This window comes from Cucurbita pepo, chromosome 6 (genome assembly GCF_057944985.1).
Source record: "Cucurbita pepo subsp. pepo isolate OVF chromosome 6, ASM5794498v1, whole genome shotgun sequence".
In the NCBI taxonomy this organism is placed as follows: Eukaryota; Viridiplantae; Streptophyta; class Magnoliopsida; order Cucurbitales; family Cucurbitaceae; genus Cucurbita; species Cucurbita pepo.
Genome location: NC_141803.1, coordinates 2538167 through 2563508, shown reverse-complemented (window position 1 = coordinate 2563508; position 25342 = coordinate 2538167). Strand labels below are relative to the sequence as shown.

General features: G+C 38.4%; 4 protein-coding genes and 1 non-coding gene across 8 annotated transcripts; 2 read left to right on the top strand and 3 right to left on the bottom strand.

Moving 5' to 3' along the window:
- Nucleotides 1–556: 556 nt before the first annotated feature.
- Nucleotides 557–2834, bottom strand: FBW2 (F-BOX WITH WD-40 2). 4 transcript variants are annotated; one of them, XM_023680736.2, is made up of 3 exons: nt 2653–2834; nt 1984–2293; nt 557–1359 (listed from the first exon to the last, which is right to left on the bottom strand). In XM_023680736.2, the coding sequence occupies exons 2-3, from the start codon at nt 2289–2291 to the stop codon at nt 711–713; spliced, it is 957 nt and encodes a 318-aa protein (XP_023536504.1). In that variant the 5' UTR covers nt 2292–2293; nt 2653–2834; the 3' UTR covers nt 557–710. The 4 variants fall into 4 exon arrangements, with proteins under 4 accessions (XP_023536504.1, XP_023536503.1, XP_086980630.1 ...); XM_023680735.2 differs by having other exon boundaries at nt 1984–2301; nt 2653–2833; XM_087124504.1 differs by having other exon boundaries at nt 1984–2268; nt 2653–2833.
- A 1294-nt stretch (nt 2835–4128) lies between these two features.
- LOC111797521 (phosphotyrosyl phosphatase activator (PTPA) family protein) lies at nt 4129–7766 on the bottom strand. Its single transcript, XM_023680539.2, has 2 exons — nt 6605–7766; nt 4129–4610 (listed from the first exon to the last, which is right to left on the bottom strand). The coding sequence occupies exons 1-2, from the start codon at nt 7666–7668 to the stop codon at nt 4604–4606; spliced, it is 1071 nt and encodes a 356-aa protein (XP_023536307.2). The 5' UTR covers nt 7669–7766; the 3' UTR covers nt 4129–4603.
- Nucleotides 7767–11146: 3380 nt separating this feature from the next.
- LOC111796572 (7-deoxyloganetin glucosyltransferase) lies at nt 11147–14631 on the top strand. Its single transcript, XM_023679247.2, has 3 exons — nt 11147–11701; nt 12633–13031; nt 13791–14631. Exons 1-3 carry the CDS (start codon nt 11191–11193, stop codon nt 14333–14335), a joined length of 1455 nt encoding a protein of 484 aa, XP_023535015.2. The 5' UTR covers nt 11147–11190; the 3' UTR covers nt 14336–14631.
- A 456-nt stretch (nt 14632–15087) lies between these two features.
- LOC111796573 (uncharacterized) lies at nt 15088–23301 on the bottom strand. The gene is made up of 6 exons (XM_023679248.2): nt 22833–23301; nt 22647–22770; nt 22441–22573; nt 21736–21793; nt 21399–21603; nt 15088–15498 (listed from the first exon to the last, which is right to left on the bottom strand). The coding sequence occupies exons 1-6, from the start codon at nt 23013–23015 to the stop codon at nt 15431–15433; spliced, it is 771 nt and encodes a 256-aa protein (XP_023535016.2). The 5' UTR covers nt 23016–23301; the 3' UTR covers nt 15088–15430.
- Nucleotides 17151–17290, top strand: LOC147792163 (small nucleolar RNA Z247). The gene has a single exon (XR_015421556.1). It is a non-coding gene; the product is annotated as a small nucleolar RNA Z247 (small nucleolar RNA).
- Nucleotides 23302–25342: the final 2041 nt, after the last annotated feature.

The following is a 25342-nucleotide window of genomic DNA, read 5'->3' as shown; positions in this document are numbered from 1 at the left end:
TAAATACCGGATTTTTGTTGGAGGGGTCGAGACACTGTAAGATGGGTAGTTTATCTAGGGTGGGTACCTCCTAATGAGTAACAGAAGCATGTGAAGGTAGACTCAAGCTAAAATTTACAGTTGGAGAAGTGGAAACCTCTATCAAGCATATGCGTTTTGAAAACTTTGAGGGAAAGCCCGAAAGGGAAAGCCCAAATAGGACAATATCGGCTAACAGTAGGCTTAGTCTGTTACAAGTGGTATAAGGGAAAGCTTGTAGTGAGCTTGAACTGTTACAAATGGTATCAGAGCCAGACAGGAAAACCCTAAAGAAGGACAATGTCCGCTAGCAGTGATCTTGGACTGTTACAAATGGTATCAGAGTCAAACACCGGGCAATGTGCCAACAAAAATGTTAGGCCCCGACAGAAGATAGATTGTGAGATCCCACATCGGTTGGAGAGGGAACAAAGCATTTTCTATAAAAATGTGGGAACCTCTCCCTAACCGATGCGAAAAAGCTCAAAGAGGACAATATTTGATAGGAGCAGACAGACATAGCAGACTCAAGAAGCAATTCTAAAAGAAGCTGACACTTCAATTTCTATTAGAGAATTTACAAATCCACATAAGTTCCACGAGCATCGAGTCGATACCGAGTAGGACGGCGAACGAACAAAGATAAAAAGCAAACAGTTTCACAAACCCAAAAACATTATAAGTTTCCATAGCTAAGGGGAGGGAGGCCAACCAAAGGTTCCATTATCATCATCTATTCCTTCATAAAATCTCAACTCTAATCCCTCTAGCCTGCCTTCATCGTCCCACGGATCGTCGTAACTACCACCATCGTCGAAGTAATCAGCAGAAAGGTCCCATGCCAAGTCGTCTGATACGTACGAGTAGTCCGAGAATTCATCCCATTCGTTTCTCTCGTACACGTCCCTAACGAGAGGCCCCAACACCCTAAGTTTTGGGAACTTCTCTGCAACAAGCTTATCTTCCAGCCTTATATCCCAACACCCTCTCAAATCGAGAAACTCGAGGTCGGGGCAGCTCGACAGTATCGTCATTAAACTTTTAGTACTTAGAGTATGATAAGCCATTTCGAGGTGGTTGAGTTTCGGCATTGTGGCTGCAATAGCACGAGCTTCATCGTCCGGGGCGAGCAAACCCGCTGTATGCAGCGGATGCAAGTTCCTACACATTCCAACTAAAGCTTTGCAATTCTTTCCAATGAACTCTAAACCACAAGCACTGATTTCATCACAATAGCTTAGATCCAAAAATGTAACAGCACGGAGCCTTCCAGCAATTTGTTCGGCTACACCGTCGCTTATATTGCTCCGTGGCAGCCGCAACGTTCGAAGCGAACCAGCACTTGAAAAGACAATATAAAACAAAACATCATCACAATTAACACAAAATCCACAAATGTTAGGAATAACGACTCTCCACAATGGTATGATATTGTCCACTTTAAGCATAAGCTCTCATGGCTTTGAGCCATACCAATGGAGATGTATTCCTTATTTATAAACCCATGATCATTCCCTAAATTAGCCAATGTGGGACTCAAAGTACACCATAGAGCCTCCCCTGAGGTCTATGTAGCCCACGAACAGCCTCCCCTTAATCGAGGCTCGACTCCTTTCTTTGAAGCCCTCGAACAAAGTACACCATTTGTTCGACACATGAGTTACTTTTGACTACACCTTCAAGGCTAGCAATTTCTTTGTTCGACACTTGAGGATTCTATTGACATGGCTAAATTAAGGGCATGGCTCTATACCATGTTAGGAATAACGACTCTCCACAATGGTATGATATTACCACTTTGAGCATAAGCTCTCGTGCCTTTACTTTGAACTTCCCCGAAAGGCATCATTACCAATGGAGATGTCTTCCTTATTTATAGACCCATGATCATTCCCTAAATTAGCGAACTCAGACTCCCTCCTCCCAACAATGCTCAACAGTTAACGTATCAATTAAAATCCTTACTGATCAGCAATGGAGAAGAAAATGCTGGTGTTATGAAGACCAGAAACGCAGAGCTTACGAAGCGACCCGCCACTTCGATTAATCAGAATTTGAAGCATTCGATCGACATCGTCGAGCTGCCTTCGACTACTCCATTCTTCAATGTCAAGCTCCTGCCAGCAGTAAGGTCCCATCACTGCTTTGGCCCATGATTTGCAAACCATGGGGATCACAGTGAGTTTCTCTTGGAGTGAAAGTTTACTAAAGATTAGCCCCAAAGCGTCCGGTATAAGCTCATCCCAGTGCCTGAAATCGCTTCCCTCAGCCATCTCTACTCCGCTTGAGATATCACATATCAAAAGTCAATTAAGCAGTTCATTGATGCATAAGGCATCAAACAAACACATCAGAAACTTGAGAAATCGCCAAGGGGGAAAAGGGTATACTTAAGATCCAAATTAAACAGAAACCCACAAGATATTCAACAATCTAAAGCATAAATTTCCAGACCTAGAATCAATTCTACGCCATAAAATCAATACAAGAACAAGCATACATACAGATGATAACTGAAGAACAAACAAAACCCAGAAATCAGAGGACATCACTAAACGATTCAGAACACAAAACCCATAATTTAAATCTAAAAACGAAGCTACCCAAGTGGAGAAAAGAGAAAAGAAAGCTCACCCAACCAGAGCTTAATCGGCCAAACAGAAGGGGGAGAGAAGGGGGAGCTTTGTACCCACCTAACCAGAGCTTGAATGCAAGCAATAAGCCGCAAAATTTGAGGGGGGGGGAAGGGTAAAAACCCAATAATCGTATGAATGAGGGTTAAAAACGGATGCTCAAATGGCAAGACGCAAAGACGGGATAGAATGACACAACTAATATATTTAGTTTTTCCTTTTAAATAAAAAAAGATAACAAAGTAAACGAGGTGCTTGAAATTTACTGGCTACTTTGCTTTTCCTCTTTTATTACTGAGGTGACTGAGGCAGTAAGTAACCCCTCAGTTACTGTATGAGAGAGAGGGAAGAAGTTTCAAGTTCCAACTAAGGGCACGTACAGGTGTCGGTGACAAGGATTGTAGAGGGAGGAGGTGGACAGGGAAAAGCAGTAAAACTTGTAAACTAATGAACTGCGTACCTCTCTCTTCTTTTCAACGCAGTTAATTATAATTCTATGATACAAAATAGTTAAAATTATTGAAAAGCGACATTAAATGTTATTAAATATTATGTTTTATTTTTTAAAAATTAAAATATGTATTTTAAATTAAATGATATTATAAAAAATTTATCCTAAAGTACATTACGTCAATGAATCTTAAATATTCAAAAGCTCGAACACATACAACGACAAAATGCATGATCTTACTTTATGATAATAATAAATTAATAAGACGTCATTTACCAAAGATGGAAGGAGATCTATTAAGATATCAATCATTGAATTGAAACGGTAGGAGATGATAAAGCTTCGGAGGAGAAAATAGGTAAAAACTAAAGGCAATCATATGAAAACGTAGACCATGACAAACCTAAGTCCACTACTAGTAGATATTGTCCGCTTTAGCCGGTAACATATCGTCGGCCCACTGCTAGCAGATATTGTCCGTTTTGGCACGTTATGCATTACCTCACCCTCACAGTTTTAAAGTGTGTCTACTAGGGAGAAGTTTCTACACTCTTTTTTTTCAAATGAATGTTTCATTCTCTCTCCAACCAATGTCTCACAATCTACCCTCTCCTTAATGTGCCCGGAAGGACGTTGGGCACACTCAAGGAAGATGAATTGTGAGATCACATATTAGTTGGAGAGAGAAACGAAACATTCCTTATAAATGTGTAGAAACATCTCCCTAATAGACACGCATTTTAAAAACCACGAGGCTGATAGCGAAACGTAACAAGCTAAAGTGAACTATCTACTAGCTGTGGGCTTAGGCTGAAGTACAAAATTTCAAGCATTGCACACAAACAGTAGAGTATAATTCCGTAATCACGGTGAATTATAATACCAAGTAAACCCCAAACATTCCTTATAAGTGCGTAAAAAGATCATTTTAAAATCCATGAGATTGATAGTGATACATAACAAGTTAAAGTAGACTATTTACTAGCCGTGGGCTCAGACTATGGTACAAAATTTCAAGCATTCAAATGCACACAAAAAGTCGACTATAATTCCGTAATCACGGGGACTTATAGTACTAAGTAAACCCCAAGGACGAGACACAAATTTATTCCATTATCTATCACATTCCCCACAACAGCCTCAACCACACCTCAATTTTCCTCCTTTGAAGGAGTGTTATAGACCCTAAACCATCCCTTTGGTTCTCTTCTATTTGCTTTAATCTTAAAGGAAGGAAGAAAGAAAGAAAGAAAGAAAGAAAGAGGGGAAGCAGACAAGGCAGGTCCTTTTTGTTCAGCCCAGCGACGTGACATTTTATACGTGGTCTAGTAGAACAATAATGCTTCTTCTTCACTCCTCTCCTTGATTGGGCCTGACTTTGGAAGCAAAGCAGGGGAGGAAAAGAGCTTTTCTCCTTCTCAACAAGATGTTAAAAAGCTCATAATACTAAGAACCAAATCTCTAGATTCAAGCCCTTTGTGAGTTAGCCGAGCTCTTCTGTCTAGTTCCTGCAAAGGGAAGAAAAAGTGAAGGTAATGTTCAGTAAACGAATCTTCTTGCGTAAAATGAGTGTGCCGAAACCAATCATGACAAGCACATTGATGATGCTGTAGCTTAGTTCCTAATATGGAGATGTCATGGGCATGCAACATCAAAAGGAAAGAGACAAGAGGAGCTTGGGGCTATGAATGATGTTTGGCTTTGGCGAACCCAAAGTCCAAATGTCATTTCATCATCATCAACAACAGTTCTCTTTCATACCCCTTCACCGTTGAAATTTGAACCTTTTTCTACTGACCAAAACAGAAGAGCCTAGTCTATACCCAACCCATTTCCTAATATAGGAAATGGGGTAATATGAGAAGGAAAAGTAACAGATTATGAGTATATTGTTAAGATATCTATGGAACAACCCTGCCAAATGTAAATAGCTAACTAGGTCCTTCCACTCATGTCTGCAAGGTAGTAACGATTCTATTCTAACCAACAAGTTACAAAGTTCAATCGACTCTGAGAACCAGACTGATCAAAACTCGTCGCTACGAGAAAGTCGTGACACTCTCAAAGTAAGTTTTCACACATTAGAAATGTATAATCACATCTACGACACCTGATGAGAGACAAGTTACAAAGTTCAACTCACTCTAAGAACCAGACTGATCAAAACTAGTCGCTACGAGAAAGTCATGAGACTCCCAAAGTAAGTTTTCACACATTAGAAACGTATAATCTCATCTATGGCACGTGATGAGAGACAAGTTACAAAGTTCAACTGACTCTAGGAACCAGATTGATCAAAACTCGTCGCTACAAGAAAGTCATGAGACTCCCAGAGTAAGTTTTCACACATTAGAAACGTATAATCCCATCTATGGCACATGATGAGAGACAAGTTACAAAGTTCAACTGACTCTAGGAACCAGATTGATCAAAACTCGTCGCTACAAGAAAGTCATGAGACTCCCAGAGTAAGTTTTCACACATTAGAAACGTATAATCCCATCTATGGCACGTGATGAGAGACAAGTTACAAAGTTCAACTGACTCTGGGAACCAGATTAATCAAAACTCATCGCTACAAGAAAATCATGAGACTCCCAAAGTAAGTTTTCACACCTTGGAAATGTATAATCCCGTCAACGGCACATGGTGAGACACAAGTTACAAAGTTCAACCGACTCTGGGAACCATACTGATCAAAACTCGTTGCTACGAGAAAGTTGTGAGACTCCCAAAGTAAGATTTCACACATTAGAAACGTATAATCCCATCTATGAAACATGATGAGAGACAAGTTACAAAATTCAACCGACTCTGGGCAACAGACTAATCAAAATTCATCGTTGCGAGAAACTAATGAGACTCCAAAAGTAAGTTTTCACACATTAGAAGCGTATAATCCCATCTACGGCACACGATGAGAGACAAATCTAGAAATGGTAATACAATGGCCAGTGCCAGTGAAATCAGAGAGTTACATAAGGTTCCTAAGCTATTCATTGAAGCTAAATCGGTTAGGAGCTTTAGCTTTAACCTCAATAGACAGCCTCAATTCACCCCATCCATAAAGAAGGGCGTTATTAAACATTAATCCATTCAAGTAATCCACCTTCATATGTAAACATGAGTTAATGAGCAAAGCCATGAAGTTGAAGCAGAACACCAGTTCAATCCCATGAATACAAAGCCAACACGAGGCTCTTAATGCTCCAGCAAGTGAAGCATTACGATTCATAAACATAAACTTTCATTATTTCTGAAGAGAACAATGCATAACTAGCAAGCTAGAGCGCGACGAGCTCGTTATTGATCTAAAGAAACAGATCTCATTTACTAACCAGCCTCTAAAAACAGCAAAAAACATGCCTATTGTTATAAACCAACATAACAAAAACTTCCTAAACCAAATTTTCTTTATACTAAAGAACATATGGAGAGCACAAACTTGCAACAAAAGTAGCCATTAACAAGTACACAGAAAAGAAACAGATACTATACACACCATTTGATGAGCCATCCAAAGAGAAAGTGCTGCATAATGGGAACTTTCTCCAATACTTCCACCTTGTACATCTTCAGCAACCCACTATTAACCTTGTTCCAAGTAGGCACCCCACTAATATCATCAAGCAATGGCGAATGCTCTGAAAATGGACCCTTCTTCACCTTCTTTATGAAGGAAATACACGAGAAGTAAAGATAATCGTTTGAAAAACTGTCTAGTATATCCTGACTGTGAATAGATTTAGGTTTCAGATACTTATGATCTATCAACTGTGATGATCCGAAAACGAACGACAAGAAATGGTAGTCATCAAGGCCCCAAACACCATGGGAACCCGCAGGCTCCAAACAGTACACCAACTGCAATTTCCTCATTAACTCGAGGTACTTCACGAAAACCCTAACGACAACAGCAGGGTAATCCTCCTCTTTGATTATCCCCAATTTCGCCAAGCAATACAGCCAGGCTGCGAATTGTGTCTCGTGCCCAGTACCATAGTCGATTCGCGTCGAATTCCCGAAGCTATCAGTGAAATAAGGTACAAGTTCCACTGTGGCTGAATGAAGATCCTCGGGGAGAAATCGAAGCATAAGAGAATCGCTGTTTTCCACCATTCGCGCATGCCATGTCCGATAAGAAAGGTTTCCATATCGAGACGCCATACGCGCCGGTGGTATATCATCGATCCACTGAATCAGAGTATCAAGAATCGAGACGATGGAATTAACGGTATCAGATGCGTAACACGGATCTGAAATTTTCCGGCCTCGAGTGGATTCAGACAGAGCGACGATAAAACCAATAAAATTTCTTCCGGAATCGGAATCGTGGAAGTGGCGGAGATCATCGGGAGAACGGATTCTTTTGGAAGGAACTTGGAAATGGTAAGGGGGAGAGACGACAGAGACTCTTTGGGACTGAGGGACCGGAGAAAGAATCATGGACTGGTTAGGACGTACATCAACCGGAATACTGGCCGCCGGAGTAGGACGATATGTCGGAGCGCGGAAATTGGGCGAAGGGATTGGGAATTCTGGGGGTTTCGAGTCTTCAGGTTGCATTTTTTCGACCGGCGTCGGAGAACGGTGGAAAATTGGAGTTCTTCGGCGGCATACGGCGCCAATTAACCTATGACGCGCGGCCTCGTAACAAAAGCATAAAAACGTAATTCATTTTCATTATTAATTTTTAAAAAACTAAATTTAAAAAAAAAAAAAAAAAAAAAAAAAAAAAAAAGCGAATTATTCCAAATTTCACCTTTTCGGGCCGGGACGAGGCCCAATAATTATTCGCCTCGCGAGAACGGCCCATTAAGTTTTAAGGCCCATTGGATAACGTAGCTATATTTTATTTATTACTTCCAATGTACCATCAAATGGGAGAAGGCATGCTTCAATCTCTTTTAGGTCTCGTAGGTCGTTGTTCGGGCCAAGAACCATAGTTACTTATTGTTTCTAATCGTTCTATTTTTTAAAACCGAGCCACATCACAGCAAATATGATTAAAACATTTATAGCTCCCACGTAAATAAGGAGTTGCGCAGCAGCTACAAACTGGGCGTTTGCTAAAATATAGAATGGTAGTGAAAAGACTTTTAGTGTCTGAATACCCGAGAAAAGGACGTACCCATTAAAAATTAATTTTATTTTCTTATTCTTCCCAAGTAGCGGGGAAGAATTCCATATATTTGGAAGAGTAAGTATTATTTATTTATTTATTATTAATTTTTTTAAAAATAAAGAGAGAGAGAGAGAAATCGACAAATATAGTCGACAATTTTGAGGAGAAAAAACAATTTGAGTTTCGATCCCACACGCATCATCTGCTATGAAATTCAAATTCAAACACGACGCCTTCCATAATCCTTCCAATCCAATTCAACGACGTCGTTTTTTAGATATTTATATTATTCTCCAAAACTGTATATTTAATTAATTAATTTTTATGATTTTTGCTTTACTTCTTATATATTGCTTATTCCACATATTATATTACTTAAGAAGAACGATATTAAAAATTTTGAAATAATTAAAATTATTTTTTTTCATTTTTAAAATTACATTATAATCGATTAAATATTTGATTTTACTATTTTAATTTTAATTTTTGCGCTGTCAAAGTTGATTTTAAATAATTAAAAATAATAATAATAATCAGCCCTCTCCCGTTTTCAACGGCGTTAGTTTGCCAGGTTGAATAAACGACAATATGACGAAATATATATTATAATAACCGGCGTGTTTCTTAATAACTGAGTCACCGTCACAATACCCAATAAAAACCGGACACGTAAAAGACGCGCCAAAATTCAACAAAATAAAAATAAAATTTTATTCAATTTAAATGAAGCAGTCAACGCCTTGACCAGGCCATTTGAATTTGGATAAAACGACAGATGTCCCTATAAGTTATTATTTATAAATTTAACATTTATAAATATGAATATGATCATTTTTAAAATTAAAAAAAAATGCATTTGCACTTTTAAACTTAATTCATTTAAATTTATAACAAAAAATTATTTTTTATTTTTAATAAATCGTGAGTTAGTTGAATAATTTTAATTTAAAAATTAATCCAACTCCAAATAATTTATTACATTATTGAGTTAGAAAATTTATAATATTAAATTATGCAAAAAAAAAAAAGTAAAATAATAATAAATTATTTCCCTTGAAAAGAGAATCCCAATAAAACCTTATTATATTGAAGTCGGTTGTCACAGGAATGAAGTCATTGCTTATGAACTCAATTTATAATTAATTATTTAACTAAAATCCTTAAATATCCATATTTTCTATAAATTAAAAAAAAATGTCGTGGCGTTATGTCTTCAAATAATAAATATTAAATTAAAGCTTAATTTATGGCAAAGTTTAAACCATATTGTAAGTATAGTTAAAATATTAATTCGATATCAATTAAAATAATAATAATTAAATTAAGAAGTATTAATTTCACTTAAACTATAGTTACTAACCATATGAATTTAAATATAATTTAATGAATAAATATTTATTATTCTTATTAAAATTACTTAAATATCGTCCAATTAATTAAATTTATATTTTTAACGGAGAAAAACTAATTAATTATTTTTTTTATAATTAAATCATATTTTAAGATAGCGGTTTAGTTTTTATTTATTGTTTATTAAATAAAGGGCTATTTTTTCACAAAATTATTCGAATTTTAAAATGAAAATAAGGATTTTTTTTTATTTATAAAATTATATAAAAATGTTTTTTTTTTTTTTTTTAAATATGGACTATAATAAGTGGGCTCACGAGTATTTGATTGATGCTAAATGTCATCCGACACTATAATATATTTTTATGAATTTTAATTAAAAGCAAGAAAAAACACCACTTTCCAAAACACGTGGATTTTATGATAAATAATTATCATAAAAAATATATTTTAGTAAGTTATTTAAAACCAGTTAGAAAGTTTTTGGTAAGCACTCTATTTCAGTATTATAATTAAAAAAAAAAACTGTATTTAAATTTTATTGGATCATCCAATAACTAGGCGACACGTGGTCACATGTCTTGTTTAAATATATTCTAAATTTGTGTTATTATTTGTGTCATTCATATCTCATAAAGGCTGCTTAATTTTAGTTACTGTTTTTGTTTTATATGGTTTAGTAACTGCATACCAAATATTCTTATGCTACTTCTGTAGGTCCTGGACAACCGTGAAGGATAAGTTAGCTAAAAGATGGTTATCAGTTAAACGGTGTATAGTGTCGTGACGTTTTCATGATAATAATTAGGCCAGAGAAAGTGCCTCGAGAAACTGTATGAATATCACACGCTACAATACTCGGGACCTCAGGTAACCTATGTTATACTCTTAGGAAAATATCAAACAACTTTCCACAAAGGATGCTTGTACCTAAAATTTACTCAAGTGGGTAGATAAAAAAAAATTCATCGAGGAGTAACTATTTGAGCATTAATTCGAGACAGACTTTGTAATATAGACAAATGTGTAAGGACTTATATTACCCACACCCAAATAAATAAATAAATAAATAAATAAATAAAAAAAGCTGGGAAACGAAACTTCATCATTCCCTCGAATTTGATCTGGGTTTCAAGAAATGAAGTGTCACTTTTAGTTTTTCCTTCAACGTTCAAGGTTATAGCATTTCTCGATCATGTTTTAACGACACGAGTCATTTTATCAGTGTTTTAAAAAAATATTTTAAGCTATCAGATAAATAAGTGGACCACTAATTCATTATCGGCCACCTAACACCTCATTAAAAAAAAAAAATTACACGTTCATTCCTATACAAAATTTTAAATGGGTTCATCGTTTATCTCTTGTACATCGAACCGAACCGGATGGTCTCGTCCAATAATTTCTCCACCCATCTCTGTCCACCTAACCTCCACAAATAAAGTTATGTCCATACACAAAAGAAAGGATTCCGAGTTTATAGCTGTCAATTTCTCTCTTTTGAGCCATAAATATTTGACCAAAATTCAACTAGGCCAAAATCAGCCCATAAGCTCTATAAAAGCACTTCAAAGTCTCCCATTTTATCCACACCACTCAAGAAAGCTCTCCCAATGGGTACCATTTCCAACTCCGACAAGCCCCATGCCGTGTGCATACCCTATCCAGCACAAGGCCATATCACGCCCATGTTGAAGCTAGCCAAGCTTCTCCATTACCATGGCTTCCATATCACCTTCGTCAACACCGATTTCAACCACCGTCGTCTCCTTAAGTCTCGAGGCCCTACGGCTCTCAACGGGCTTTCGTCGTTTCGATTCGAGTCGATCCCTGACGGTCTACCGCCGACCGATGTCGATGCTACTCAGGATATTCCGTCGTTGTGTCAATCCACACGGCGTCTGTGTTTGCAGCCTTTTAAGGAACTTCTGCGTAAGGTTAATTCTACTCCTGATGTTCCGTCGGTGAGCTGTATTGTGTCGGACGGCGTTATGAGCTTCACGGTTGATGCGGCGGAGGAGCTTGGAGTTCCGGAAGTTCTGTTTTGGACTACTAGTGCTTGTGGGTTCTTGGCTTACATGCACTATCGACAACTTGTTGACCGTGGCTATACTCCGTTGAAAGGTTTGACTTTAATTATTCAACGCTCTCGCCTTAATCTTTTAATTAAATAATAATAATCTGATGAATTGAAAAATAATAAATTTAATTTCTAAAAATAAAAAAATTAATCGATTTCAATTCTTATCCTCTTACACTTTTTTTATTTTTAATAAAAAAATTCATTTTTAATATAATTTTTATTAAAATTTTAAAAATAGTAATAATTCTAATAAGTTTTATTAAAAATATATAATATAATCTCACATTTCTATTTAAAAAATATATTTATTTACTAAATAAATAAAAAAAATTTAAGTCTTAGATTCAACCCATGAGACAGGCTTATGGCAGTATCTCTAAGCTTATGGCTAGTTGATATTATCTTTTTTGGACTTTTCATTTTGTACTTGACCTTACCATTTTGAAAACTGTTTGTAAGTAAGAAGTTCTACACCCGGATAAAAATGTTTTATTCCCGTCTACAATCGTTGTGCGGTTTGACAATCCACTCCAATCGGGGCTCAGCGTCCTCTATAATCGGGGACCAACGTTCTCACTAGCACACCGCCTGATGCCTGGCTCTGAATCTCTGATACCGTTTGTAACAGCTCAAACCTACAACTAGCAGATATTGTCTGCTTTGGCCTTATCATCATTAGTCTTAAGATTTTAAAACCTTGTTGGGGAGAGATTTCCACACTGTTATAAAGACTTTCGTTCCCTCTCCAATTTTGTCATTTGAGATTTAGACAGAGTGAGGGACGAAAATATATTCCCGTCCCCCTCCCAGCTTATTTAGCTAGCGAGAAAAAATCTCTCACCATTCCATCATTATTTCTCCGTTTAACACGGGAATTCACGGGAATTCTCATCTCCATAGATTAAAGGAGCATTTCTAGTTATCGTAGCTAAAAAACGAGTCGAGATTTGAACTCGTTTGTGTTTGGTGCAGATGAAAAGGATTTTAGCAACGGCTATTTGGAGACGCAAATAGATTGGATTCCAGGAATGGGAGGCATTCGTTTGAGGGATATGCCAAGTTTCGTAAGAACAACTGACCCAGAAGATGGAATGGTTGATTTCTTAATATCTGAAACAAAAAGAGCTGAAAGAGCTTCCGCCATTGTTTTGAACACAATGGCTTCACTGGAACAACCAGCTCTGAACGCCATCTCCTCTCTCATGCCGCCGGTCTTCTCCATCGGCCCTCTTCAGCTGCTCCTGCAACACCTGGTTCCTGATTCCCGTTCCGATTTGATGTCCCTTGGCTCCAACTTGTGGAAGGAGGACCGAGCCTGCCTTGAATGGCTCGATCAGAAGTCGCCCAACTCGGTTGTTTATGTCAATTTCGGTACCATCTCTTAACCCATTCAATTTAAGACTGATATTATTCTGTTACAAATCACGAACCTCCACAATGGTATGATATTGTCCACTTTAGACTTTGTTTTTTTGTTTCTCCAAAAGACCTTTCCCAACAATCCTCCTTTCAAACAAAGTACACTATAGAGCCTCTCCTGAGACCTATAAACCCTTGAACAGTCTCCTTTTAATTGAGGCTCAGACTCCTTCTCTGGATTGCTTAAACAAATTGCACCATTTGTTCCAAAGTATACTATAGAGCCTCCTCCGAGATCTATGGAGCCCTGAAACAGTCTTCACTTAATCGAGGCTCGACTTTTTCTCTGGAGTCTTTGAACAAATTACATCATTTGTTCCAAAGTACACTATATAGCCTCTCCTGAGGTCTATGGAGCCCTCGAACAATCTTCCCTTAATCGAGCCTCGACTCCTTCTCTGGAGTGCTCGAACAAATTTCACCCTTTGTTCCAAAGTACACTATAGAGCCTCCACTGAGATTTATAGAGCCCTCGAACAGTCTTCACTTAATCGAGGCTTGACTCCTTCTCTGAAGTTCTCGAACAAAGTACATAATTTGTTCAACATTTGAGGATTCTATTGACGTGGCTAAATTAAGGGTATGACTCTGATACCATGTTAGAAATCACGAACCTCCATAATAGCATAAAATTGTTCACTTTCGACTTTGTACGCCAATTCGGAGGACATTCTCGAGCGCCGGGAAATAATTTGTTTACATTGGGAACAGGCAGCATCACGGTGATGACGGAAGATCAGCTGAAAGAATTCGCTTGGGGGCTGGCAAACAGCGAGCAAATGTTTTTATGGATCATTAGGCCGGATCTGGTGGCGGGAGAGACGGCGGTGCTACCACCGGAGTTCGTGGAGGCGACTAAGGAAAGAGGGATGTTGACGAACTGGTGTCCACAAGAGGAGGTGCTAAACCACCCGGCGGTCGGCGGGTTTCTAACGCACAGTGGATGGAATTCGACGTTGGAAAGCATAGTAAGCGGAGTTCCGATGCTTTGCTGGCCGTTCTTCGCCGAGCAGCAAACGAATTGCAGGTATTGCTGCACGGAGTGGGGAATCGGAATGGAGATTGACACCAATGTTAAACGAGAAGATATTCAAGAGCAAGTGAAGGAGTTGATGGAGGGACATGGAGGGAAAGAAATGAGGAAGAGAGCTGGGGAATGGAAGAAACTCGTGGCGGAGGCGGCGACACCCGACACCGGTTCGTCTTTCCGGAATCTCAATAATTTGATCCATGAAGTGCTTCTTCAATCTCCTTGATCCAAATATGGATACATACCGACCAATACCAGCTAGAGATGCTCATTTGATCAGCTAGAGATGCTCGTCTGATCGTGGAGGATCAATAGAGACCAATAAACTAGGGAAAGAACCTATAGAATTTTCTCTAATAGCCATACGAGATTTAAGATTATATTCCCCGTCTACCCTTACCTCCAACCAACCTTCCCGGCCCTGTTGTTTATTTAAATCTATATCTCCAATTCTCGTTCTACTTTTACAAACTTTAATATTTATTACATACTACGAAATTAATCACAAATATTGACACTCCATATATCATCTCTTAATTTTTTAATTTTTTTAATGTTATTTTTAAAAGTTCATACATATATTTAAAACCTTGCACGGGTGACAAGGTTGTTTTTTATTTTTTTTTTCAAAAAAATTAAAAGTAACCATAAAAATTTTGTTAACTCGCGCGTATTTTTTTTAAACGTTTTTAAAATTAGTTTATTTTTGAAACTTTTATTCTTTTTCATATTTGTTTTTAATTAAAAATAGTTGGGCTTGGGCCTTAAGGGAAAGAGTCCCAACATGGGCTGCTCATGCATTGATAAAGTATATTGACGCTTTTACCCCTCATTATGCATTCCAAACAGCTTTTAACTCACTCTTGATATATTATATCAATATATGCCATTAATAATTTTCCTATAAAATTAAAGACATTTTATAATATTTTTTAATTAAATAAAAAAATTAATACTCTATTAAAAATCTCTGAATTATTTAATAATTTTAACATATATATTCGACTAAAAAATTAAATGTTCAAATCTCCACTCTGACACGTTAAATTATAATAAAAATTAAAATCCTAACTCGAGTACAATTAAGCGGATGAAAAAATCCATCAAAATTAATATGGAATAAATAATAATAATTTAAAAAAAAAAAAAGTGGAAAAAATGGGTGAAAAAGACGGTCAAATCGATCAAGTAGTCAACTTTATACAATTTTCTATCTCCACCTTTTTTTTCTTCTTTTTTTGGGTTTTTTTTTCATGAGAAATTGAACCAATAATTCGGTTCGGTTCGGTTTGGTTTGGTTTGGTTTTTATGAATTTTTCTCTCAGGTGGTTGACGTTTCAGAGGTAACAGCTTCAGCTTCTGGAGGAGTTTGCTGAGATGTCTGTGAATCTGAAACCCATCATTAATACATATTAATATTAACGTAATTTAATTATTGTAATTTATTAACGATAAAACTCGAACAACTTGAAGTACTCAACTAAAACTATAAAAATTAAGGGTTAGGTAATGTTTTTGTAGGTTTAGTTCGTGGGTCGGAGTTTTTTTTTTGTTAGATCAACCCGACCAACTAAAATAGAAAGTTGGGTGTTTTTTATTGGGTTGTGAACTATGTCAGGTCGAGATCAGCTGACCAACTAATCTCAAATATCGAGTTAGTCGGAAAAATTCCAACTATAAACCCGTATACGCGCGTAGATGAGATTCTTAAAATTTTTTACAACCCAATTCGTGTATCTCTTAATCAAACCCAAAACGAAAAGGTTGGTAGGATGGAATTTGGAAGTGGTCCATTTTGAAAGACAACTGGACACAGCTACCGAAATAATAATCAATAATAAAATTTTATTTTTACCGAACTTTACTGTAATAGCTCTATCTCATCATTAGCAGATATTGTTCATTTAAGCCTGAATGTATAGTCGTCAACTGATATGGGATCTCACAATCCACTTTCTTAGGGGCCAGCGTTCTCGCTGACACACTGATCGGTGTCTGACCCTGATACTATTTGTAACAGCTCAAGCCTACTGTTAGCAAATATCGTATGACCGTCAGTCTCACGATTTTTAAAACACATCTACTAGAGAGAGTGTTTCAGCGAAATCTTACGCTTACATTCATGACATAGATATCGTGTAAGTTTATCATCAGCCAATTCGAACATTGGCTAAGAGGGGTCGTGTCGGGTGACCTCTAAGACTGATCTAAATACAAAACTATCAATCACATCGAAAGGGGGATACCGGGAGAAAGAGGTTGATAATAGTGTTAAACCTAAAATAGATCATAACTGTATATACTAAAATAGTCTAAGATTTACTAGTTTATGATTTGAAGGGTTTGTTACCAAATCTATGATTTTATGGTTTGTTACCAAATCATAGATTTGGAATGTAATCTTCATTATACGCATCTATAAATACATGAGGTCGTGACCCATATAGGTCATCGTGCCATTCAATCTAACATGGTATCAGAGCCAAGGTTTATTTTTTAAACTCCTCGCCATGTCTTCTTCCTCCTCTCCATCCACCATCTCCAACACCGTCTCAACTACCATGGCGACTTTTGGCCTTAAACAATATCCAATCCCTCTACACCATGTTGTCACAATTCGTCTAACCAAAAACAACTTCATCATATGGCGTGCCCAGCTCCTCCCCTACCTACGGAGTACGAAGCTTATGGGCTACCTCGATGGCACCAATGTTGCACCTGCCAAGCTGATCCCTTCCTCAACTGCTGCTGGTGCTGAGCTGGTCTCTAATCCGGCCTATAATCAGTGGTATGATCAGGATCAACAAGTCCTTAGCGGCCTTCTCTCCTCCATGTCTGAGGAGATTCTTCATGATGTGGTTGCCGCTACTACGTCCAAGGAGGCGTGGGATACCCTGCAGCGGATGTTTTCATCGTCAACTCGTGCTCGCACTACTCAGATTCGTGTTGAGCTTGCCACGTCCAAGAAACGAGATCAATCTGCTGCAAATTATTTTTGCAAGATCAAAGGGCTAGCCACCGAGCTGGCCGCCGCCGGCTCTGCCTTGCAGGATGATGATGTGATCGCGTATCTTCTCGCTGGTCTTGGCCCTGACTATGATCCCTTCGTCACCTCAATGACTACCAAGAGTGAAGCCCTCACCCTTGATGATGTGTTTGCACATCTAATGACGTATGAAGCTCGCCAACTACAACACCAGGCTGAACTTCAGTTAAATCTTGGATCTTCTGCCAATTATGCTAGTCGTGGTGGTCAGCAGAAGAATCGTGGGCGTAGGGATCGCGGTCGTGGTCGTTCTCAAGGTTATGCACCCTCTCGTCCTGCTGGTGATCGTCGTGGCCCTTCTGCTCGTCCTTCCTGCCAGATCTGCGGCAAAGTGGGGCATACTGCTATCCGCTGCTGGCATAGGATGGATGAGTCCTATCAAGATGAACCTTCTTCTGCTCCTCCTACGGCACTGGCGGCTACTTCCTCTTACAAGATTGACCCAAATTGGTACAGCGACACAGGCGCTACGGACCATATCACCAGTGACCTGGATCGTCTCGCTGTGCGTGAACGTTATCATGGAGGTGAACAAGTTCAAGTCGGCAATGGAGCAGGTTTGCGTGTTTTGCATACTGGTCATTCTCTAATTAATACTGCTACTCGTCCTCTTGCGTTGCGTAATATTTTGCATGTGCCTGAAATTTCCAAACATCTTCTTTCTGTTCATAAATTTTCTCGTGATAATGACGTATTTTTTGAATTCCATCCTTGGCATTTTTCTATAAAGGATCGACAGTCGAGGAAAAGTCTCCTAAATGGGAGGTGTGAATCTGGTCTTTATCCTATTAAGCCATCCGATGTCGATAATCTCAAGCACGCCTTGGTGAGCAGATCTACTACTCACGCCCAATGGCATGCTCGTCTTGGACATCCTTCATCTCAAGTAATAAAATCCATTTTGCGTCTAAATAATATTTCGTGTGCTAGTGAGTCATCTTTGTCAGTTTGTAATGCGTGTCAGTTAGCAAAGAGTCATCGATTACCATATACTAGTTTTTCCCATAGGTCTTCGTCACCTTTGGAACTTATTTTTTCGGATGTTTGGGGCCCTGCACCTCCATCTGTTGGGGGTTTTAAATATTATATTAGTTTCATTGATGATTTCAGTAAATTTTCGTGGATCTATTTGATGCATGATCGTACAGAAGCTCCTCGTATATTTTTGCAATTCCAAGCTCATGTTGAGCGCCTCCTAGATACTAAAATCAAGTGGGTTCAATCTGATTGGGGTGGGGAATATCAGAAAATTCATAACACATTTTTTCGTTCCCTTGGAATTGGTCATCGTGTTTCGTGCCCTCACACACATCAACAAAATGGGTCTGCTGAACGCAAGCATCGTCATATTGTTGAAACTGGCCTAGCCCTTCTAGCTCATGCTCATGTACCTATTAAATTTTGGGACGACGCGTTTCTTACAGCCACATATCTCATCAATCGTCTTCCTACTCGTGTCATCGATAAAAAATGCCCCTTAGAGCTTCTTTTTCATACCCCACCAAATTACTCCTTATTAAAAATTTTTGGGTGTGCTTGTTGGCCTCATCTTCGTCCTTATAACAAACAAAAGCTCTCTTTTCGATCAAAGGAATGTGTCTTTCTAGGCTACAGTTCTTCACATAAAGGGTATAAGTGTCTTGACACCGATTCTGGTCGTGTCTATATGTCTAGAGATGTCATATTTGATGAAAATGTTTTTCCATTCAAGAGAGCCTCACCTAATTCTTCCCCAATCATGCAGTCGACGCATAATGCCCCTGATTTGTGCACCTTGCATTTGGGTAATAGCAGTACTAATTTGGAGAATGATCACATGCATATGTCTGGGCCTACTAACTCTTTGGATGCAGAAAATTTGGTGTCTACATCAGCTTCGGAATTGCCGCAACAATCCTCCGCGTCGCTGCCATTCGAATCGGCGTTGGTTGTTCCGCCAATGATTGAGGCATCGGCTTCTCCGCCAGCAGATGATATTGCGCAATGCCCGGTCGAATCCTCGGCCGTTGGTCAACCAACTGCTGTAGCATCGGTTGCTCCCCTCGCAACGGCTGATACGGCCGTCCCCTCAAATGTGGATTCTGCACCTACTACTCATCCGTATGGTACTCGATTGAAGCACAATATCAAGAAACCCAAGGTGCGTACAGATGGAACAGTAACATATCTTGTAGCTCGGTCTTCTGCCTCTGAACCTACTTCACATATTACTGCTATGGAGCATCCCCTCTGGCGTCAGGCAATGAATGATGAATTTCAGGCACTTCAAAAAAATAAGACATGGCACTTAGTTCCTCCTCGTGCTGGTCTTAACGTTATTGATTGCAAATGGGTTTTCAAACTCAAACAAAAGCCAGATGGCTCTATTGATCGCTACAAAGCACGCCTGGTTGCTAAAGGTTTTAAACAGCAGTATGGCGTCGATTATGATGATACCTTTAGTCCAGTTGTTAAGCCCACTACCATTCGGCTCTTATTATCTCTTGCTATTTCTCGTGGTTGGGCTATTCGGCAGATTGATATTCAAAATGCTTTTCTTCATGGCCTTCTTAATGAAGATGTTTATATGAAGCAGCCCCCTGGATTTGTGGATTCTCAACACCCTGGTTATCTCTGCAAGCTGGATAAGTCGCTTTATGGCCTTAAACAAGCTCCGCGTGCCTGGTTTTCTCGCCTTAGCTCCAAACTATTACAGCTGGATTTTACACCTTCAAAGGCTGATGTCTCTCTTTTTATTTTTAACAAAACGGGCATTCAGATGTATATTCTCATCTACGTTGATGATATTATTATCATCAGCTCATCTTCTACGGCTACTGAGAAACTTCTTACACAGCTTCAGGATGATTTTGCCGTCAAGGATCTTGGTATTTTGAGTTATTTTCTTGGGATTGAGGTCCGCCATACTTCTAGTGGACTTATTCTGACACAACATAAATACATTCGAGATTTATTAGCCAGAACCAATATGCTCACCTCCAAAGGTGTGCCCACACCTATGCTTCCCAGTGAGAAGTTGTTATTGAATGGTGGTGAAAAGCTCTCACCTGAGGATACTACTCGCTATCGAAGTGTCGTTGGTGCTCTCCAATATTTGTCTCTGACACGTCCTGATATATCCTTCTGTGTCAACAGAGTGTGTCAGTTCATGTCCTCTCCGACTTCTATACATTGGGCGGCAGTCAAACGAATTCTCCGTTATCTACATGACACTATTGATATGGGTTTGTGTCTTACAAAGTCCAGCACTGATTTGTTGAGTGCCTTTTCAGATGCTGATTGGGCTGGGAATCCTGATGATCGTCGAAGCACTGGAGGCTATGTGATCTTCTTTGGTGGCAATCTTATCTCTTGGAGTTCGAGGAAACAATCGACAGTTTCTCGTTCTAGTACGGAAGCCGAATATAAGGCGGTTGCTGATGCCACTGCCGAATTAATTTGGATCCAAGTTCTCTTGCGTGAGCTCGGGATCTCGCAAGCGCGAGCGCCTAGCCTATGGTGTGACAACATTGGTGCCACCTACCTATCCGCCAATCCAATCTTTCATCGACGGACGAAGCATGTTGAGGTTGATTATCACTTCGTTCGTGAACGAGTATCGACTCGTCAGCTTGATGTTCGACTCATATCTTCCAAGGATCAGCTCGCCGATATCATGACAAAGCCACTGCCAGCTCCTTCTTTTAGCTATTTTAGGCGCAATCTGAACTTAGTAGTACATCGTCCAGATTGAGGGGGGGTGTTAAACCTAAAATAGATCATAACTGTATATACTAAAATAGTCTAAGATTTACTAGTTTATGATTTGAAGGGTTTGTTACCAAATCTATGATTTTATGGTTTGTTACCAAATCATAGATTTGGAATGTAATCTTCATTATACGCATCTATAAATACATGAGGTCGTGACCCATATAAGTCATCGTGCCATTCAATCTAACAAATAGTAATAGGTTGGAAACTGAACCACACATGGGGAATGCAGTAGCTGTCTATATAATGAAATGCTACTCTGTCATCAATTTCCTTTCAACAATTGCATTGGCCCAGACAGCTCACTCACATGGCTTTAGCTCTTTACCCACATGGCCCCCATTTTTTTTTTTTTTTTTTAATTTTTTTACCTTATATTAATAATAATAATAATAATAATCTATTTATCTGTTTGTCTGTTCCTGTCAGATGTCTTTCTTATTGTTCATATATAATTCCAAAAATTATAAAAAGAGATAGAAATTCGTACCTGTGGAGGCAAAACGGTGTCGTATCAGAGGAGGAGGAGGAGGATAGCTGAAGGAGCCTTCAAACTGAGCGGCGGCGGCGGGAGGAGGATAGTACACATAAGGAGGAACTGGTACACGGGGCTGATGCGACTGCGAAGGACTGGGAAATGCTCCTCTGGGGGATTGTAATGAATAGCCATAGAAATATGGGTTGTACAGTGGTTGCTAAAATTCAATGCTTTTTATAAGTTAGTTAGGGTTTATGGTGACTTTTGACGCGCATGCACGCCAAGTGTTTGAGTAAATGCCGCAATGAAAAATAATGCATAATTTTAAGAGAAATGGAGGCTGGCTCACTTGGTGGTGCTGGTAGTGCTGGTGGTGGTAGCCATAATCAGGAGTGTATGTTGGGTATCTGCAAAGCCAAGAAAAAAGAACCAAGTGGGTTGGGGTGGGAATTAATTGCTTAGTGGAAAATCTCTATTCTTTTTATGAAGAACCTTAGCTCAAATGGGACTCAGTTTTGTTTTTGGGACAGTTGTAAACACATTGATTGGTGTTACAGTTGTATTGGTTTTGGGTTTGTCCATTGGTCGGTGGGGCTGACCTCGCTGCCTAAGCCCACCGTTACCAAATATTTTCACACCCTTTAAAAAAGTTTTTAAAACACGTCTGCTAGTGACAGATTTCTTTCGTTGTGGGATATCACATAAATGGTTTTGACCCATTGTGACCACCCTTTCTTTCTTTCCAAATGAAACCGTAGATCAATCTAGACCCACGTAGAAAATCGAGCGATAAGTAACTTATAATTGAGTATATTTCGAGCGTTTTTTTTTAAGTGAACAATATCATACTATCATAGAGATACGCAGAGGTTGACACTTCAAAGACAAGCAAACAGTGGGTCCATATATTTCTGTTCATACCCAATTTCTAAACCCGTTTAATCTTTTGTTTATCTAATCAATAATCGCATATTTGATTTAGTTTAATCCTTGATTTCAATTTAATCCTTACGATTTCTACCCAACTTTCTAATTCGAGAATAACTTGACTGACCCGTATGGTGAATAAACGACAGGGGGCAGCGGAGGAAGCGGTGGCTGGTTTAACGGCGGCGGGACTCCGCTATAAGATGGTGCTGCCTGCATTGTACTTCCTTGATAGGGGTTTACGCCACCCTGCCCTCGTCCTGAATACCAAAACAAAATTTTGAATAAACAACAATCGTGGTAAAAACGATAGAGATAAACTATAATACCGACCTCGTGGAGGCGAAGGCCGAGGCCGACCCATTGCAGCAATGTTACAATTAGCTCGTCTCCCATCGATCATCGGGTTTGGATTAGCACAAGCTCTTCTCGCAGATTCAGCGTCTCGAAACGTTACCTGAATAATGATATAAATCACCCCGAAACTCAAAAACTTAAATAATTACGAGGCTAACTTACAAAGCCGTATCCTTTAGATTTGGAGGTGTTCTTATCGGTGATAATCACAGCTTCAAGAATGTCGCCAAATTGCTCAAAATATCTCCTCATTTCGTCGGTGGGCGTCTCCCAAGCTAGCCCACCGACGAACACTTTAGTGAAAGTGGTATCTCCGAATTGGGATCGGTAATGTGGGTACGACATGGTCGATAACACGAGGCTTCTTCTGCATGAAATATAGATATAGATATAGATATAGATATGTATCGAAAGGCTCTAAAAAGCTCTCGGGTTTGAATACGTTCTTCGACCGAGCAGCATTTTTGGGGTTGGATTGGATGAAGAAGAAGAAAGTAGCTAAGAAAAATGATGCCACTGGCAGGGGGTTGAAGCCGTTGGTGATGGCTGTTATAATTTTGATAGGTTGAGAGAAAGGAGAGAGAAAATCCGACAGGTGCAAACTCTAATTTGCTGGATGGGGAGGTGGAAGAAGTGGGTTGGTGGGTGATGTAATAGAAGATGACAGGTGAGTGAGACAATTGCTTCTCTGTCTTACCATTAAAATCCCCAATAAAAAAAAAAAAATTAAGATTTTTATTCTTTTAAATTTTTTAATTTACAGTTACTTTGGAACAGACGTATTTTAAATTTGTGAGACTTGATAACAATATATAACCGACTAAATTGAACAATATCTGCCAACAATATACTTGAGATGTTACTGTTTCTAACTTAATACAAGCCTTCTCGAACTAGCTTACTCATATTTATGGGACTGGGTTTGTGTTTGGGTACGAATTAACAGGGTTGGTAATGAAACTCTGGCACGTGCTCTCTTATAAAAAGCAGAGAAGCATCCTTTCGTAGGTTTAAAAAAGAATCATTCCTCAACGAGCGTGTGTAATCAAACCTCGTCTCCCGCCCTGTTAAAGTTGTAATTTAGGGTTTGAAGTATCTCGAATCGAGTAGTATAGTATCTGTGCAAATATTACTAACAAGAGTCGAACGTTAAGGCAATAAAATTCTTTCGGAATCAGATATTAACAGTTAAATTTAATTATACATGTACCATTAAAACTGTTACCGTTTAAAAAATATTTTTTAAATAAAGATTTTTATGTTAAATTAATGATTATTTTTATTAATTTAATTTTATAAATATTTTTTAGTTTGGTTTGGTAAGATAGATAGAAGCTTTGTGAAGAAGGGTCATAATCGGAGGTTGGGGACAGCGTGAGAGACGAGGAAACAGCTAGCTCCATAATAATATTATATATTATATTATATCCAGAGAATTAAATTATAGTAAATAAATAAATAAATAACAAAGCAAAGATGTTTGGAACATATATGTTCGTGAACTGGCAAATTTACACGTGGCATTCTCACAAAAAAAATGAGCTGGATTTCCATCAAACACGCCATTAAAAAAAAAAAAAAATCAAAGTATAGTTTTAAATTCAGTGATTTTTTGTTTATTTTTTAATTTTAAAAAAAATTACACTTATAAATACAACTTTTCAATATTAATTTATTTATTTTGAAGTTTAAAATTTAAAAAATGTTCGTATTTGTGTGACATCAGGTAAAACAATACAGTCGAAACAGTAACATTCTTTGTTCTTTAGAATCTAACTAAAAAATTAAATAATTGATCGAAATTAAAAATTAATAATATTGTAATATTTATTTAAATTTGATGAAATTAAAAATGTTTTGGTTTGGAAATTAGTGAATGGCTTTAGGATATGATAATGATTGCTGGAAGATGCATAACATGCGTCTAGTGATTAATTATTTAAACTTTCATTGTTTATTATATGGTTATATCTTATATGGAAAGATATCACTTTTTTATAAAGTGATTTGTTAAATATATTTCCTTCATAAATTATTCCGTTGTTTGATCTTTATAGCTATCGTGTGAGATCCCACATCGGTTGAAAAAATTTCTTATAAGGGTGTGGAAACCTTTTCATAGCAGACGTGTTTTAAAATCGTGAGGCTCGTTGACGATACATAATAAGCTAAAGCGGACAATATCTACTAGCGGTGAGCTTGAGCTGTTACAAATGGTATGAGAGTCAGACATAGGATAGTGTGTCAGCGAGGATGTTGAGACCTAAGAGAGGTGGATTGTCAGATTCCACATCGGTTGGAGAGCAATCCTTTTAAAGGTGTGGAAACCTCTCCCTAGCATGCACGTTTTTAAACCGCGAGACTCAAGGACGATATGTAACGGGTCAAAACGGACAATATCTACTGGCGATAGGCTTGAGCGGTTATGTATCGGGTTTTGTTGAACTTAAAAGATGGACATTAGGGCCCAATAAGAGTTTGCTAGCGGTAGTCCATTTCACGGTCATCATTAGGGCCCAATAAGATTCATCTGTTTTGAGCTTGGGCCCATTCGACAGCCCAAACAATTCCCGGACTCGATTCATTTACAACGATCCATTGGGCCTTTCATTAAATCCTTGGGCCTAGTTTTGGGCTCAGACACGGTTAATATTCACCGCCGACATCCAAGG

Bases quoted from the DNA above. Each gene is read 5' to 3' on its own strand.
- FBW2 (XM_023680736.2), bottom strand. From the start codon at position 2,291: ATGGCTGAGGGAAGCGATTTCAGGCACTGGGATGAGCTTATACCGGAC. The intron at 1,360-1,983 runs GTAAGGATTTTA...TGTCTTTTCAAG, and splicing joins TTCTTCTCCATTGCTGATCA to TGCTGGTTCGCTTCGAACGT.
- LOC111797521 (XM_023680539.2), bottom strand. From the start codon at position 7,668: ATGCAACCTGAAGACTCGAAACCCCCAGAATTCCCAATCCCTTCGCCC.
- LOC111796572 (XM_023679247.2), top strand. From the start codon at position 11,191: ATGGGTACCATTTCCAACTCCGACAAGCCCCATGCCGTGTGCATACCC. The intron at 11,702-12,632 runs GTTTGACTTTAA...TGTTTGGTGCAG, and splicing joins TGGCTATACTCCGTTGAAAG to ATGAAAAGGATTTTAGCAAC. The intron at 13,032-13,790 runs GTACCATCTCTT...CATTGGGAACAG, and splicing joins GGTTGTTTATGTCAATTTCG to GCAGCATCACGGTGATGACG.
- LOC111796573 (XM_023679248.2), bottom strand. From the start codon at position 23,015: ATGTCGTACCCACATTACCGATCCCAATTCGGAGATACCACTTTCACT. The intron at 21,794-22,440 runs GTCAGTCAAGTT...TTGGCTTTGCAG, and splicing joins GTCGTTTATTCACCATACGG to ATACCCAACATACACTCCTG. The intron at 21,604-21,735 runs GTGAGCCAGCCT...ATTGAATTTTAG, and splicing joins AGCACTACCAGCACCACCAA to CAACCACTGTACAACCCATA.